This window comes from Acartia tonsa, chromosome 11 (assembly GCF_053477335.1).
Source record: "Acartia tonsa isolate MP-2025a chromosome 11, ASM5347733v1, whole genome shotgun sequence".
Taxonomy (NCBI): domain Eukaryota; kingdom Metazoa; phylum Arthropoda; class Copepoda; order Calanoida; family Acartiidae; genus Acartia; species Acartia tonsa.
The window spans coordinates 47,429,941-47,446,195 of record NC_137270.1 but is presented as its reverse complement, the minus strand read 5'-3'; the positions used below and the strand labels follow the sequence as shown (position 1 = coordinate 47,446,195).

Here is a 16,255-nt window from a genome sequence, read left to right as displayed (position 1 = left end):
ATATATTTGAAAACTTTTTCTATATATCTTATGCTTATTAGGCCGACCTAGGTAAGTATAACTAAATACTATAAGATTAATGATATAATACTACAAAAATCTGTATATGTCTATTATGTGTCCTGTCCTAGAAATATTTTGTTAAAATTTTGGCACTCAGCCGAAATATGGTTGATTTATGCAAAAAAATGACCCATGCAAAACTTATTACTAAATGATTTATGATATCTTTATCAAAACTTATATCTGTTTAAATATCTAACAATCTATTCTTGTAATTAAAAATAAACACTGTATACTAAACCTAATCTATATGTATCTAGGGTATACAAGTCTGATATTGGCATCATATAAGGGACACCTTGATGTGGTCAGAGCTCTTTTGGATAGTGGAGCAGATATCCAGGCTAAGAGTAACAATGGTAAGAAAGTTTAGATATTTTTATTTCATATTTGTTATTCAATCTTTAAAACTTAGAATATTATTGTTGTTATTATCTATCTGCTTTAACTAAAACTAACTTTCTATCCTAATTTATAGATATAACTTTCCTTACTTAGAAACACTTATCTTTTGAAAACTTTTTCTATATATCTTATGCTTATTAGGCCAACCTATTTTATGTAAGTATACATAAATACTAAAAGATTGATGATATAATAATACAAAAATCTATAAATGGCTATTCATCTGTCAATCTATTCTTGTAATTGAAAATAAACATTGTGTATACTAAAACTAATGTATAAGTCAGTTTATATTTCTTATGAACTTAATATTTCTTTTTTAAGTCAGATATTAATTTCATTAGGTATAGATAGATATGTTATTCTCTATTTTTAATGGCAAAAGTTTAAATAATTAATCTTTTTCTAATGCTAGCCCCAGTAATAATGTTATCCTTAGCCTTGAAAGTTTTCTTCTCACATTCTCTTGGGAAATAGTTTATTGAAGTAATGTTAATTTAAGGTGAGACTGCCTTGGACAAAGCAATTTATAAAGGACATACTCAAATAGTTGAATATCTAAAACAAAGAGGTAAGTTATTCAAATGATTAAGATAATAATAAGTAGTTGGATATCTTTGTATATAAGGATTAAAAAAACAAATAGTTAGACACACCCCACCCAAAGGCGTGTTAGGTTAGAAAAAACCCCCCGCAGAAACGGTTTACACAGGATGTACTGGGACCTTATGGTGGTTTCAGAAAATGCTTTCCCTAAATTGAGTTAGTACCTTCCCAAAGTAGAAAATTTTAAAATTACTTTTGGTGATTAAATATTACTTTCATTTTTAGACTACCTTAACCTAACCTGCTTTATTGTCTTATTTTGTCTTTCATGTTTATCATGCAAATTCCCTGACAATGCAGTTGAAATGTCAGATATTGGAGCTTTCTAAAAAGGTCTCTAACATTTTTCTAGCTCTAATACTTTTTTAGATATCTTTTTTCAAAGTATTGCTGTAAAATCATCTTTTACTCAGCAAAAAGTTGAAATATAAAATTAGTTATTTTAGAGTAAATTACATGTATCTTCATATAAATCACTATAATTTTGCTCCAAATTGACCAAATTGGACAGTTAAGGTGCCTAAAACTATCTACATTCAATGGACAATCCAAATACACACTTTTTGAGACTTTATAAGTCAACAGGAGAAGGCTAAAATGAAATATCAAAGAAACAAATGTAATTTAATTTTAATTAAAAATAACTATTAAGGCATTTTTAATAATGTAAAAGGAGTATTAAGGTACAAGAAACTCATAATTAATTATGATTTATTATTTTTAAAAATCTCAGCACTAGTTTAGAGTACCTAATAGTGTTTATCAACAAAAAAATGTGGCCTAAGAATAAATTGTTTCTTTTATTATATGTGAGATCATCCATAAAAGTCTTTTAATTACTATGTTTTTTTAGTTAAGATGGCAAAAACTAATTTTGTTTCATAAGGTTATAAAAAATCAAAAAAGCCAATCAACTATTCTTATAAAAAAATACTAGAATTAGTAGATTACATTTGTAACCTGCTTGGAAATGATTAAAATTCTAACCAATTTTTGGTTTATTTTCAATGTTTATGTCTATTTTTCATAAGATATGTTTTTATTGGTTCAAAATATCAGATGATTGTGATTTATTGGCTTTCTAATTACAAAGTGACAACTTTATACACCATAACTTACCTTAAAATCCTTTCTAAAGTCGATTAAATTTCAATTTATTTTAAAAAATAGGAAATATTTTTTCCTTTAGCATTTTAAAAAATCATTTTAGCCTTCTCCTGTTGACTTATAAAGTCTCAAAAAGTGTGTATTTGGATTGTCCATTGAATGTAGATAGTTTTAGGCACCTTAACTGTCCAATTTGGTCAATTTAGAGCAAAATTATAGTGATTTATATGAAGATACATGTAATTTTCTCTAAAATAACTAATTTCATATTTCAACTTTTTGCTGTATAAAAGATGATTTTACAGCAATACTTTGAAATAAGATATCTAAAAAAGTATTAGAGCTAGAAACATGTTAGAGACCTTTTTAGAAAGCTCCAATATCTGACATTTCAACTGCAATGTCAGGGAATTTGCATGATAAACATGAAAGACAAAATAAGACAATAAAGCAGGTTAGGTGAAGGTAGTCTAAAAATAAAAGTAATATTTAATCACCAAAAGTAATTTTAAAATTTTCTACTATGGGAAGGTACTAACTCAATTTAGGGAAAGCATGTTCTGAAACCACCATAAGGTCCCAGTACATCATGTGTAAACCGTTTCTGTGGGGGGTTTTTTCTAACCTAACACGCCTTCGGGTGGGGTGTGTAGATATTTACTGGTTGTTTCCATATTACTAGAAAAGATATGATTATCCATTATAGAAAAGATGGGTGGGGTTCTTTTTTAATTAAATAAAAAAGTACAAAGTCTAATGAAATGAACTTTAATTATTCACTCCTTATGGTTATATCCAATATAACACCCCCTTTTAAAAAAATAATCTAACAAATTTCAAGTTACAGAAGCTGATATCAATAATACAATATATTTTAGGAGCAAAGAGAGGGAGTGAGATCTAATGATTCCTTTATGATACCTATGATCTATGATTCCTCTATGATAACAATAACAGGTCAGCTTCAAATCTAAACAAAGATGACAATATCCATAAGTAGCAAAGTTCATATCAAAAGCTAAGTTTATTCAGATAGATGGTTGTACAAAAATTAGACGGGCAGCTGGTCTAAGTAAGGTGTAGGGTTAAGTTCAATGTTGAAATTATTTATCTATCTCTCTACCTATCTATAGAAATTACTATACATTGTGAGTAATACATCTATTTATATTCTTCTTTCTTTCTAACTTTTAATATATCAGTTTATCTAGGTATTTCTATATATTGTGATAACATCTATCTATATATTTTCTTTCTATTTAACTTTTAATATATTAATCTAGGTATTTCTATACAGGGAAAAAGGAATGTGATTTGACAAACAATTCTAAAGAAAAATTTCCCCACAAACCCTTCCCCTTTTCCTTCCCTCCTTACCCACCGCTCGTCAGTTACATAAAAAAACATATAACCCCACCTTACTTCTAAAGTTTTCGTGAATTGTTTGTTAGTATAGCTAATCCGGATTTCTATAAATTGTGATAACATCTAATCTGTCTTACTATCTCTCTTTTAATATTCTCCAGTTAGGGTCAGTTTATTCCACTAGTCCCCAAATTTTATGACATAGTTTTCTTATTTGCTGGCCGAACAACTTTGGGGAATTTTCTTGTAATTTTATTTGTTGTTTCATTAAGTTTAGAGTCCAAACGTTTCAACAAATAATTTTAAACTATGATTGACCATTGGAGATTTACTTCAATTTATCAGCCATCGTCTTATCCCTTTAGATCGCCGATTATTCCCTCATTTATGATTCCTCTTTCTTTTCTAGATCTGATTGAGACCACTGCTTTACTGCTTACTGATATGAACCAAGAATATACAATTTTTGATTAACATAATTTTCCTTAACACTGTTTTATGATTTCACTTTAAAAAATTATTTTGCTTTTAAATTTTACTTTTATGAAAGGATTTTGCTTGTTAAATGACAATTTTTATAAATTTTAAAATGATTTTCCTTATTAAATTTTTAAAATGATTTTGCAGTAATAAGATGATTTGGCTTATAAAACTTGTAACATGATTTTACTTCAATAATATGATTTTGCTTCAATAAAATGATTTTGCATATAAAATTAAGTTTCATTTCTAATATCAAAGCTATTCTTTAAATTACTTTATGTGTTGATTTGTCTGATAAGTTTTCTACATGATATTCAATCTTATTTTATTTATCCTAGGAAAGGAATTAATTTAAAAGAAATATTAATAACTAAAAATCAAATAAAAATATAAATTTAAAAATTGCCACAATATCAATATCCCATAATAAAAAGTAATAAGTTTTTTTTGTTTAAAACTTAAGATCTTGGATTATATTAATCCGAAATGATTGTTTTTTTTTCAGAGAAGCTTAATATAGGTCCGGGGGTGGTTTAAAGCTATATAATTCTTTTGGACTTCAACACTTTTACTAGAGGTTAGGGGCGAAGAAACTAGTATAATATAAGATAAATTAGGAGTGGATAGATAGTTTAAAGATTATGTCTTGGTGAATGAAGTTATAGAGGTTTTAGTATAACAGATACTCTATAATAATTGTATGTCCTTCCATTTCTAATAATGTTAAAAATATTTCAGCATATGAATCTTTCTCTTTTCCATCCAAGCTGCGCAACTTAAATACATTATTGTCCTTGTTAAAAATATGTAAAGCTAAATGAAACACCTAAGGAAAATTAAATTACTACAAGTTAGAAGATAAATATTTCAATAAAAAAGCTTCTCTTTTAAAGCAAATGTTCGTTACCACTATTGAAGATAAAACGCAAGGAAACAAAGGAATAGGACAATGACCAACAAATTGATGTACATCCCAAATGATGAAAAACAAAATTCCGTTATAAGCAAAGCATCTCTGTGATTAAGTCCATGAAATGTAAGTATGTCCTTAAACATTATTCTGTATCTAAGCAGAATTTTCAACAAATTTAGTTTTGACTTTTGTACATTTATATTCTGATTATTCAGTTCTGACACTCTACAAGTGTTGATATTTGTTTGTCCTACCATTTCAGAGCTTCGTTTTTTTTTGGATATTGTCTTCCTTGTTTATTTTGTCTTGTTAAAAAACAAACAAAAAACTGTTTTGTGTAAACATTATTTATTTAAAAAAAAACAAGATTGATTAAACTGTTTAATATGTGTTAAACAACAAACAATACATTGTACAAAATTAATAATTTCAAAATAAATTACACAAAAAGCTTATGTTAATGGATATAGGATATACGTGGATATATTGACAGGTGAAAATTTGTTTTCAATTTAGGATGCTAATATGGTTCTCAGTTATTGGTCAGTTCATTCATCCATTAGAAAAGGATGGGAAGGAGGGAATCCTTATCTAAGCCAGCTGCAAGCATCACTTGCAAATCTGGTGCAACATCCAAGGCAAGGGAGCCGAGCGCCGCGGCCAGAGTTCATAGTTCTGTCGGGAGTGGGGGGGGGGATATAAAATTTTTCAAAATTGAAAATAACATTTCTAAGAGGACATTACCAAAATTTGTGTGTTCAAAAGCTGGATAAGCCAATGGATAATAATTTGATCTACTCCTGAGACCCTTCAGTACAGACACACAAACATAAAGACAGACAGACACAGATCCTGAAACTTTATTATAAGGATACAACACATATTTTAATAAAAGTTATCGTATATATATATTTTACAGGTATTAAATAAGACTAATAATAAATATGTATGTATTTATAAAATTGTTATTTTCCAAATCCACCCATACAGTTGGGACTTCTGAAAACAAAATAGTATTAGTTATAATTTGTATACCATAGAGGATTGTATTTTCTACTAGCGGATACTCCCCTAGAGGCCTATAGGAAATGTAATAGTTATTTCTTGTATCGTATTATAAACGCTTTCCGCAGATATAGAATGTACAATTATAAGATTAAAACTAGTTTTTTTAGCCCCGTGGTGATTGTACATTTCTATATTCGTAGAAAACTGGATATAATACGATGCTAGACATAGTTTTTTCGTGTTACACCCCAAATTATAGAGTAGACTCAAACTTGAATACTTTGGTCCTTTACACAATGTAGCAAATAATCAACGAGAGATATATTTGTATTAAAGTGTTATTACATACACTTAATCATCCTTTTGAGTTTTCTATATGTCTCTTATGTTTCAGCCACCACCTTATAAACAGCTCCAACAAGAACGAACCATACCATGAGACCAATGATTTACATGAAATTATCAAAATTAAACAAAGAAAATTCATCACAACATCATTTATTATACATATTCTACTATGATATATATATTTGTAATATTTTTGTATAAAATTAATAATTATGTATTTTTATGTGTAAAAATTGTAATTTGTTGAATGTAAGAAACACTCGCTAATACTATGAAACCATGGACCATAAACAGGCAGTTAGTGAGAACCATTCAATGTGATTTGTAGTAAGGAAAAACCTCTTATGATAATTTAAATAAAATCTTAATTACACTAGGTCTGGTGATCTAACGATTGCCGACGAATAAATACTGAGCACAATAACCAAAAGTTAAATGTTCAAAGATTTTCAACTGCCTATTTTGAGCTAATTTCTTTATTAACAGTTTACTTTGGTGCCCAAAGAAGGGTTATCTTAAATTTAGATATTAAAATTTATGCCACTTGTAATATTTTGATATTGAATTTTGCATTAAAAAGGTTTAAAATAAAGTTATTCTTTCCACATCTTTTTATCTTTTGTTAATTTATTAAAATTGTCTATAAAAGTATTATTTCTTAAAGCCAATAGTCGAACATCACATTACTCTAAATCTTCTTTTTTCACATTTTCGCTTTTTCACTTTTACATAGATTTTTCGGTTTTTTAAATTAAAACAGTGGCTCCCCGACTTTTCGCGGAATCGCAATAACTTTTGTTTTTGACTTTTAACTTTGGTTATTTTCATAGCAGCTCCTTTTCTTCTTTTTTGGACTGGCAAATTCCTTTGTTACACTTATCATAAGCTGGTTTCTCCTGAAACAAAATATTTAGTTTATAGTTTTTTTGTTTTTTTTATTACAAAGGTTTGTGCAGTGATTACATTTTAAAATTTTTTTTTTCCTTATATACTCGATATATATTTTTATGTGAACTAGACATATTTCATTCTTTTTGCAAAGCTATTCTACATTTCGTTACGTCACTTGGTTTATCTCAGTAATATTTAACATGTAGCTTTTGTTACTTTTTGTGTTCATTGGTTAATTTGTTTTCTAGATGCGCCGCTCCTATGGTTGTTACCGTCAATTCTTGAGATTTTTTTTGCAGCAGTTCTTTATCTCATATCTCTATTTAAGCTATACTTATAAGTTAAAGTATTTTTACCTTACAGTTCCAACTGTTTCTTCCTCGCATCATAGCCATAGCAGCCCTCCATTCTAAAATATCACATTTTTTTTTATTAACAGCTTTCATTTTTTTATGCAATTTTACTGACACTTCCATTGTAACGAATGTATACCCTTTTACATCGCAAATTTTGAATTACAATAAATCGCCTCATTAACCTTTTGGTAGTAAAATAATTCCGCATTTTGTCCCTACATGGACCATTGTGCTTCATAACATGGAGACTTTCCCAATGTTTTTATTTTATTTCTGGCACTTTCTTTTCTTTTTCGACTTTAACAAGTTTTATTTCTCATACCCTAAGTTAAAGTTGTATACTTTCATTCATTGTTTACCCCTTATCCCTATGCACCGTGCATTCATACCCAATACAATGATTATCTGAAAAGGTCGAACCAAAATTTACTGCCCATTCGCGGAGAGGGCCCACTTTCCTTCAAAAACAAACAAAAAATATTGTTCAGCTAAGCGCAGCTTTTCTGTGTTTAGTGGCCTGTCGATCTTGACTGTTGGTCTGTCAATCTTGTCGAACCGTTTATTTCATGCGTCTTTGATGATTACAACATGAGTTTTTTCCTTTCATCCCTTAAGCTGTGGCCACTCTTAACATCAGCTCTTACATATTTTTTTTCTTCTCATACCTTCCCCCCCAGCCGCAGCCTCTAGGGGCATATTAACGAACATCTCCTTACGCCCCTTCGTACCGACCTGTTAAGTAGACCAATACAACAGCGACTATCACCAGTCCGGCTTCCCAAACTTCTGGCTGAACCGACATCTCCTACAAAATTTTAACTTTTTATGTTTTATTCAACTTCATAAATTACGTTGTTCATATTCATTGAAAATTATTCTCAAAATTAGTTTTTACATAGGCTTAATGGAAAGTAAAGCTAATCTAGTTTTTGTTTTCTACTTCACAACAAAATCAGTAAATAATCTACGCCTGAACAAAATAGCCTTGACAACAAAAGAATCCAAAATTATTTTTTTTCTTTCTTCTAAATCAAATTCCAAAAGCCATAAAAGGCCTTTTGCGTTGTATATATTTGGAAATGCCAAAATTTGACGTATTTTCAAATCCCTAACAGGGATTTCATGGTATGTTGCCTAATATTTTACTTTTTACTCTTATCTTTTATCTAAAACTATTCTTGGCTTCGAAATTGACGTTGGAAATAGCTTTGGCTTCAAAAATATCGATTAGTTTCAAATGGTTTTTCTTACACCTCAGGGATATTAGAGAATTGGAATTATTTTTCTTTTTAACAAACAAGTTAGAAATTGACGTTGACTTAAACATTCATTCAGTAAGCAAAACAAAATATTTACATTTGCTTTAGTGGTCCATTTTATCCCTGGCCACCTGCTATCTGTATATTAATCTAGGTAAATCCATTATATCACCCCTCCCACCCTCACCCCCCCCCCCCCCCCATTGGGAAACATAATACAATACTTCGAACACGTAGTTCCCCCTCCCAACCACCTTGTAGGAATTCCCCCCCAAAATCCCCTCCCACTCCCACCTTACCTTATACCTGCCTTATTTATCAATTTGGGCCCTAATCCCCCCCGCCCCAATTTTTCACAATACCCAAGGCCATTCAATTTTTCATTCTGTATATATTAAACTTTATATTTGAACATGATAGACGGCTTCACCTTAACATATGGAAATTGGTAGATATTACAGTTTTAAACTAAATGTATGTCATATTTTCAACGAATGAACCCCAACGTGCTCAAATACAATAAAACACTTGCATTTAAAACGAATAGTTTCATATCCTTACTGTAAATTTACCTCTTACAAATAACTATTACTTATTTCTTAAGATATATACAAATATTGATTTCTGAACAAAACTATACCCCATGGTCCTATCCCTCCAAATCTTAAATAAGCATATCTTGACGGATAATCTAGGGGCCGAGATTAACTTTGTGTATTTTTTAGGAATATCATTAAAACCAATCTCTTGCCAAAATTAAAAAATATAAAATTGAGTATGCTTCACATAGGTCGCGTATCGTTTTTATAATGATACAAATATTCGAAACGAAGTTCGCTTGATTTTGATTGTTAGACATACCATTTTACATCAAAATTTATAGTTTTTTTTTGCAAAGAAATGACAAGGCTTTTCTGTATTTCAAGTCGGTTCGTCCGCAACAATACCTGTCTTTGTTCCTCCAAGCACGGAAAATTTGTTCCATCGCTTTCTACCTCTCCCTGTAAATATTTAAATACAAGTCAGAAAAGATTCAACAACATTAGTCACCGGACCGTCCGTATATCCATTTTCAAAAAATTGTGGTTTACCATCCCTATTCATCCCTGTTAATGGTCTATAAGACCCCTCCTATATTCATAATGGTTTAGGTTTTCAAAAAATTCCAGGCCCATAGCTGTCATTTAAACCAACCAAAACATTTTGCAATTTTTTAATCTGAACAATGCCGCCAACTAATACTATTTTTTATTGAAATTACAGATTCATATAAGCATTTATTATACGTTTTTATTTTTTTTTTTTATTCTGCGTTTATTCCAAAATTCATACACCCAAATAACACATGAATTTTTGTTGTTACAACACCCATACACCTTTTCCCAATCTTGTCAATTCACCTACCCACCCCCACCCCCGCCCCCTCATATGATCGATAAGAACCAACCCCGTAGCAAGGCACTCATAAACTTAGTTTGTCTGTCGGTACGTTTTTATTTCTTAGTTTCGGCTTTCATGCCTTTTCCCTCCTACTTTAAGGAAAATTAGCTCATAATTTTTTTTGCATACAATAATAATTCGCTCAATTTTCTTTCCCCATTAAACGAAACTTGATTTTCTTTTTGATTTTTCTTACCTCCACAACAAATTCTGTTAACTTCTTGCCTGGAATATCTTTCTCATTGCTCTCCTAAAATTGTACATATTATACCGTTTATATACATAATGTTATAGGCGAAGCGACTCTATAATCACGTCTTTCCGATGTAAATATGTCCATAAACATTACCCTGTATAACACAGTTTTTCAACACATTCATTTACAATTTTGCTTTAACTCTTATACATTTATATTTTGATTATTCAGTTTTGCCAATATATAAATGTTAATGTCTGTTTGTCATACTGTTTCAGTGCTTCACTTTTATGGATGCTGTCATCCTTGTTTAAATAACCTTAGAATCGTACTACGCAACTAACTTCGTTCGATCAATTTTTAACAAAATAAACTTTCTCAAAAATATAGTTTTTTTCTTTAATTTTTTTTCTTGCTTTTGCCTTATTAGTTACCTTTCTGGAACTTTCCCCGAAGATAGAACTACCTCCCTCCAGCCCCGCCTGATTTTTCTCGCTTTCGGGGGGGGGGGGGAGACTCATGCAAATAAAGATATTGAGAGGTTTCGTGATTTTATTCCTTAGCAAAATAAAAATGTCATATAAACAGAAATTTTTCAAATGTTTTAATTCAAATTCCCCAAATTAATCAAGTAATTAAACAAATTAATTGTATGATTTGCCAACTCAACTTCTACAGAATAACTTTACATTTTTTTTATTTTTACTTTTATAAGCGTAATGACGTTTTTGCAGAAATTTTTCATATTCAAATAAATAGACAATCCAACAAAAAAATAAGGTTTTAGTTCAATCATTACACAAAAAGTAACTTCTTACTATCAAATAATTGAACAATTTCGTGACTTTATGATTTTTATTAAATCCAAAAACAAATCTTTGATTTCAAAGAAGAATCTTTAGAACAAAGCGACTCTATACCTAATTAATTGTCTGTCCGTCTGTCACGGCAATCACGTCAACGACAGATAAACATTTGCAAAAATACCATATTACCCATTTTTTACAAAAATTTACAATAATCATACAGATTTTTTTCACGATCAAATTAGTTTTAAAATTTTGCAAACTTAAATTACCACGAACACTAAACCCTTAATTCCTAACCCGATTTAGATTTGCAAAATACTTTATTTTTTTACATTGACCCATCCATAAACCCTGTTTTTGTCCATAACAAATTTTTAACAATATACGCTTCAAAACAAAAGATATATGCTTATCTAACAGAAATCATTTCCAACGAAAAATATTATTAGTTTGTAAACAAAAACGACGAAACTTTTCTATAATAAGAGTAAACCGTGCGTCCATCTGAAGTAATCTAGTAAGCGTAGCAACTCTATACCAGAATATACGTATGCCCATCTCAAACATACCGATTTTTAAGTCTTTCTAACAAAAATTCCATTCATGAGAAAAAAATTGGATCATTCTGAAATTTTTAAAAAAATATTGATCCCAAGAACAACAGCACAAAACGCTATATGCAAAGCATTTATATAATCGAACTCTCAAAAATGTAAGTAGGTCCTTAAATATTATATTGTAAATAAGCGATTTTACCAAAAATAACAATTTCCATGACGTCACGCAAAAGACAATACCCATATTTTTCAATCATATCTTTCTAAAGCTTCGTTTTATGGATTTTGTCACCCTTGCTCAAATCTAAAACCAAATTTATTAATTTTTAAAATCATAAAACAAATAGACTCATTGATGCTCATTAAAAACTTTGCTTTAAAACATCGCTAGTTTTTGCAAATAAATCAAGATATCACTCCCGCTAAGGGCGAAGCATCAAATATGTCGTAAAATGAACCCAAATTTTAAGGATACACCTATATAAAACTTTACAACATTATATTGTTTTAAAATATCCCTACAACAATTTTACAATAAGCGAATCTTTTATATGCTTAAGGTTAGCCTGTCCTCACGTTCATTTAATGTATATTGGTTTTTCGATTCCAATTAAACATTTTTTATCATGATAAATAGTCAATTCATATGTTTTTATTTTAATGATGTTTGAGACAAATAAATAAAATATTCTAATGGAAATAAATTCGTAATTAAATATTTAAATTAAAGTGAATTCTTCTGATTGCAAATATGCATAAAAAAGAATTTGTAAAGCAATTGTACGTATAATTTTGTTTAACCTCGTAAATAAATAAAAAAAAACTTTAGTTTTAATCTATTACGCAACACAAAAAATTATTGATGTCCTATTATCTTTTTCAAAACCATCTTTAAGCTATAATCTCCTTTCAATGGATATTAACAATATTCGGTTTTTCCAAATATTCCTACACTTTTGGAAGCCTACTTTTAATAATAAATGTAAAATTGAATGACAACATACAAATTTACATAGTTAACGAACCACTTTTCCCTTTTTACTCCATTAAACGTGAAAAATGCTTAGCATACTAGAAAAATTTTCCCTTTTTCTTAACAACAGGTTATACCCAAGCCCCAAAACAAATTTATTTTTAGAATATCTATCCCTAATATTACAACAACCCCAACCCCCTATTCTTGTAATATATTTTAATAAAACAAAAAAAAACACGATACCCTAATATAAAGGAATAAAATGCTGTAACATTGCAAATATAGCGCAGCTACTCTACAAACGCTTGTCATCTGAAGCTTCTAATCACAAAAATTAAACGAATGAATTTTCTTTTAAGTAGCATTAAATGTTATTTTTATGTCTATTATTTCCGACACCCAGAGGGTTGGCACAGTCGTAAAAAATAAAGTCTGAATAGTAGTATGAAATTATGTTAAAGTGCTGTTTAAAAGTTTAATAAAAGTTTTATCCCCTTTCATGAAAATTCTCAAATTTACAGAAGTTAAAGATTCATATATATTTTTGAGTCCAATTTTTGTATAACTTCAACTAATCTTTCTTTTACTTTTCATTATCTTGACATTAATAACAAAAATGTTAAATAAATTTGTTGAGATAAATTGTGTTATATTTGAAATGTAACAAATGCAATATCACACAAAAACTTTTGTGTGACGCTTAAATCCTTACCATTTCCAGCTTTTAAAAAAATATACTCGTGATTGCTTTTTGTTTTAATCCATTCCCTAACACCCAATCGTAATTTCTGCGTAGCAATTATATCCCTAACTCATGTACTTATCAACTTTATTCGGTGTGAAATTTGTACGTCGCATAATTGAATAAATATAAATTGATTTAAAGATTTGATTAACTCTTTATCCAAACACAACTTTTTGTTGTGAAACATTCACCTTTTTTTTAGTAGCGACGCTACTCTATAATTCTACTATTAAAGATAGACAGCTGAAATTTTTTGTGAAGATTCCAATAACATATACACCAATTAAGGTGCCAAATCGATTCATAAATTTCATGTTTTTCTCCTTAGCTTAATGCTTCAAAAGATATTATAAATATTTAAAAGGTTTCGTGATTTTTTCATTTATGTCTTTTAACATACTCAAAAAAAATATTTTTTTTTCAAATGGCTATCAATCAATTTAGAACTTCGTTACTTATGGCTGTTGTCATCCTTGTTAAAGACAATTAGTAAAAGTAAATCCTACCTCATATACCAAAGACGAATGATGATTTTCAGGAACAAACTGTTTTTCTTGTGGAATTATTAAGTCCTAACAAAAAAATTTTTTTTCAAGATAATTAACTAATTTCGGAAATTTTACTTGTAAATGAAACATTTTAATCTTGACGTGAAACAACCAAAGAGTCCGGCAAATATTTCTACAATTCATGTCTGTCTGTCAAACAAATAATTGTTTTAAATTAAGCTACGTCTGTATGCTCTTAGTTGAAATCTACACACACAAACGTCCTTGTTAATTTTCTTTTAACGTAAAACAGTAATAATTCTTAAATCCATGAGAATGAAATATGTACTAGATCATTTTTTTTATATTCGCATAATTAAATATTATTATTGAAACCTATTTTCAAATGAACTCGCTGCACCCACCTTAATAATAGTATCAACTTTTCTAGTCCCTGCTTCACAATCCTTAAATAGTACATAGTATATTTTTTATAAATATTTATAGCAACGCTACTTTATGCTCATGTCGAATATGTCAGTACGTCAATAACCTATGGAATAACCATAATTCATTCATACTTTTACATGAAAATTCCCTTTTAGAAACAGAACAAACAGGAAAATTAGACCAGTACGGTCAGAACGCTTTTCAGAAACCGAAAAGTATACTTTTTTTATCAATATTTTATTTCGCCCCGCTTCGACACAAGAAAAGTTTTTTCCCCTCACCACGATTTGACGGTTTATTTATTTTCGAATTTTTATCCCATATTTTCTGGAACACCCATCGTTTTAATATTGCTTTAAGCTTCGCTGATTAACGGCTTGTCATCCTTGTTAATGTATATATGTTGCTTTACCTGTGTAAGTATAAGGTTCTCAAATAGTTCAACCTTTAATAAATAAATAGAATTAATTAAAAGCAAAGCTTTTCTACAATTTTCACAGCATAACGCACGTATCCCTGTCTGTCTGTCCTAACGTCCATTAACCTTTAAGGTTAACATACTGTTTCTTTAAAACCGACAAAGGTATGGAGCAACCTACGTCAAAAAGAAAATGTTTTTTTTCCTTCACAAAAAAATATGTTCATCCATACGGCTGTGAATGTCAAATCTACATCGAGCTCATTATTGTGTTCAGACATTTTAAAACTTCGCTTTTGTGGATGTTGCCAACCTTATATTATACATATCAACTAATTTATACAGATACACTAAGAACATGTCATTGGTTATAGATGTGTACTGTTTTAAGGTCTAACCTACAAGGGTATTTTGTCTGCTAATAATTTCCATATATAAATATATATATCTCGCTGTATACTTAACATATAAAATTCTAAATATCGAAATGACCCTGTGCATGGGAAATTGAAAAGTTGTCCTTTAATAGTTTTTTTGGAAAAATTGTTTTACACAAGATTGTTGGCATAATGTTGTCGTGCTAAATGACCAACAATCCCTCACTCCTGCGCACTAACCATTTTCCCCCCAAAGGAGCAGACCCCTCCTTCCCTCATACCCTCCAGCATTTCATCAAATTTCCCCTTTTCATAAATCATGTACATTCAACCGCTGAAATTTTAATGTTGACTCATGGTTTATATAGATTCCTTTTTTTTATGGCTCAACAATTCTTAATGAGGGCAGAATAGCACCTCAATCCCCTTACCCCTGAGGTATCCCCTTGTGTCGTTCTGCTTGGCCTTTTATTAAGGGGTAGGATGACCCCTGGGGCCGCTTCTTGATTTTAACATCACAATTCATGATTTTGTAAACACTATCCCAAAGGGTGTTTGGGACCGTAGTTAAAAACAAAAGTCATGACCCCTCAGAAAATGAATTCTCTAGCGACTTAATGGAATGTCTTTTCGCAGCAATAGGCAACAAATGAATGTTCATAAAGACCGGGGTGGTCTATACATGAATATCTGTTGCGGCGGTCTCTACATATAACGGAAGGATTATACGTCTGCGGTCGCTGAAAAGAAGTTGTGAAAGAAACAACCGACTCCTCCGTTAATGTATTTCACGACAATGTAAATAATGTATATTACATCATCTAACGTTTCATTACTAACTTTCAAGTATTGTATTCCAGGACACTTTACACTTGTATATGAAAAACTTGCCCAAGTCCTGGATGGCAATTTTTCATATATGACCAGTAAAGAATAATTACCTTCATCAAATGAAGAAAACACAATCAGTAATATCAAACATTTTTTAAAAAACT

The 16,255-nt window shown here is 29.8% G+C and overlaps 3 protein-coding genes across 3 annotated transcripts in view; 1 reads left to right on the top strand and 2 right to left on the bottom strand.

Annotated features, from left to right (window-relative positions):
- The window catches only part of LOC145331339 (astacin-like metalloprotease toxin 2), a 174,578-nt gene that overhangs the window by 36,312 nt on the left and 122,011 nt on the right, over nt 1–16,255 (top strand). The window lies entirely within an intron of this gene.
- LOC145332791 (bolA-like protein DDB_G0274169) overlaps nt 5,754–16,255 on the bottom strand; it is a 32,037-nt gene continuing 21,535 nt past the window's right edge. The window contains exon 4 of the mRNA XM_080177849.1: nt 5,754–5,941. Coding sequence (XP_080033975.1) covers nt 5,908–5,941 — 34 coding nt within the window. The 3' untranslated portion in view covers nt 5,754–5,907. The remainder of the gene's footprint in view (nt 5,942–16,255) is intronic.
- Nucleotides 6,729–16,255, bottom strand: LOC145332770 (uncharacterized). Its single transcript, XM_080177826.1, has 9 exons — nt 16,202–16,255; nt 14,878–14,910; nt 14,441–14,482; nt 14,034–14,099; nt 10,441–10,494; nt 9,752–9,805; nt 8,278–8,350; nt 7,546–7,598; nt 6,729–7,194 (listed from the first exon to the last, which is right to left on the bottom strand). Exons 1-9 carry the CDS (start codon nt 16,205–16,207, stop codon nt 7,123–7,125), a joined length of 453 nt encoding a protein of 150 aa, XP_080033952.1. The 5' UTR covers nt 16,208–16,255; the 3' UTR covers nt 6,729–7,122.